The 1,598-nt window shown below is 39.4% G+C and overlaps 1 protein-coding gene across 1 annotated transcript; it reads left to right on the forward strand.

Moving 5' to 3' along the window:
- Nucleotides 1-497: 497 nt before the first annotated feature.
- Nucleotides 498-1,157, forward strand: LOC138898152 (uncharacterized). Its single transcript, XM_070184193.1, has 2 exons — nucleotides 498-962; nucleotides 1,107-1,157. The coding sequence occupies exons 1-2, from the start codon at nucleotides 498-500 to the stop codon at nucleotides 1,155-1,157; spliced, it is 516 nt and encodes a 171-aa protein (XP_070040294.1).
- The last annotated feature ends 441 nt before the right edge of the window (nucleotides 1,158-1,598 follow it).

Genomic DNA, 1,598 nt, shown 5'->3' on the forward strand with positions numbered 1-1,598 from the left:
CCTTATTACCCCTTATTACCCTCTTGAGAAGTCGATACCACATTTGAGCCAATCCTTCCGGCTGATATGATGTGGGGATCTGAAGAAGATGAAGCGCTAGCTGGTTTAAGTAATCTATTCTTGGAAGATGAAGACATGGACTGTAGTGTAATAGTTGAGCAGGAGGAGGAAGAAGGCGTCGTCATCCAGACAGTGGAGAAGGGAGCTGTTCTCAGGAACTGGACTGCCACACCATCAAGGGCCCGCCGAGTTCCGGGGTAGCCCGGCTACTAGTGTCATTTATTTTGAAAACAATTCTTATGAGCATTTTTAAAACATTTTCAGTATTTTATTTTGAAACATTTGTTTGAATCATTAAAAATTGCTTTTGTTTGATATCTTGATAATTATCAATGGTTTACTATTTTATTATTTATTACTATTCTCTACATTTTTCTCTCTACAATATTACTATTTCTTATCGCGATGAACCAACAACTGTGACATGTAATAAGACAATGCAACATAAGGATAGAGACTCGAAAGACATAGAAGAAGAGGATATAATACCAGAGGAAATTGTTAGACAAGTTGATGATTTTGAGAACAAGCATAAGTCTAACCTGGGCGAAACTGAGATAGTCAACTTGGGAGATTCCGAAACAGTCAAAGAAACTCGCATAAGCATTCACCTGTCACCATCAGATAAAGAACAATACACCCGTTTCCTGATAGAATATGAAGACATTTTCGCATGGTCTTATGATGATATGACTGGTTTGAGCACGTCCATAGTGGCTCATAAACTACCCACCAACCCAATGTGTCCGCCTGTAAAGAAGAAGCTCAGAAAGTTCAAGAAAGATATGAGTCTAAAAATCAAAGAAGAAGTCACCAAGAAGATCAAAGCTAACGTTCTCAGAGTGGTTGAATATCCAACTTGGTTGGCTAATATCGTGCCAGTTCCGAAGAAGGATGGGAAAGTCAGAGTATGCATCGATTATCGGGACCTAAATAGAGCAAGTCCCAAAGATTATTTTCCGTTACCCAACATACATATACTGATCGACAACTGCGCCAAGCATGAACTCCAATCCTTTGTGGATTTCTTCACGGGATATCATCAGATCTGGATGGATGAAGAGGATGCCGAAAAGACAGCTTTTATTTCACCGTGAGGGGTGTACTGCTATAAAATGATGCCATTTAGTCTAAAGAATGCTGAGGCCACTTATATGAGGGCCATGAAAACTATTTTCCATGACATGATACACAAGGAGATAGAGGTATATATGGATGATGTCATCATAAAATCCAAGAAAAGTACAAATCACATAGTAGACTTGAGGAAATTCTTTGATCGTCTTCGGAGGTACAATTTGAAATTGAATCCTGCAAAATATACCTTCGGGGTCCCCGCAGGAAAGTTGTTAAGATTCATCGTCAGGCGCCAAGGAATTGAGATAGACCCATCAAAGGTCAAGGCTATCCAGGATTTGCCATCTCCAAAGAACAAGAAAGAAGTGATGAGCTTCTTGGGACGTCTTAATTCTATAAGCCGCTTCATAGCACAATTAATCGTGATCTGTGAGCCAATTTTCAAAATGTTAAAGAAGGAT

The sequence above is a fragment of the Nicotiana tomentosiformis genome, chromosome 8 (assembly GCF_000390325.3).
Source record: "Nicotiana tomentosiformis chromosome 8, ASM39032v3, whole genome shotgun sequence".
In the NCBI taxonomy this organism is placed as follows: Eukaryota; Viridiplantae; Streptophyta; class Magnoliopsida; order Solanales; family Solanaceae; genus Nicotiana; species Nicotiana tomentosiformis.

Excerpts from the sequence above, each read along its gene's own strand:
- LOC138898152 (XM_070184193.1), top strand. The coding sequence starts at position 498 with ATGCAACATAAGGATAGAGACTCGAAAGACATAGAAGAAGAGGATATA. Across the intron at positions 963-1,106 it reads TTCCGAAGAAGGATGGGAAA|ATCTGGATGGATGAAGAGGA; the intron begins GTCAGAGTATGC and ends GGATATCATCAG.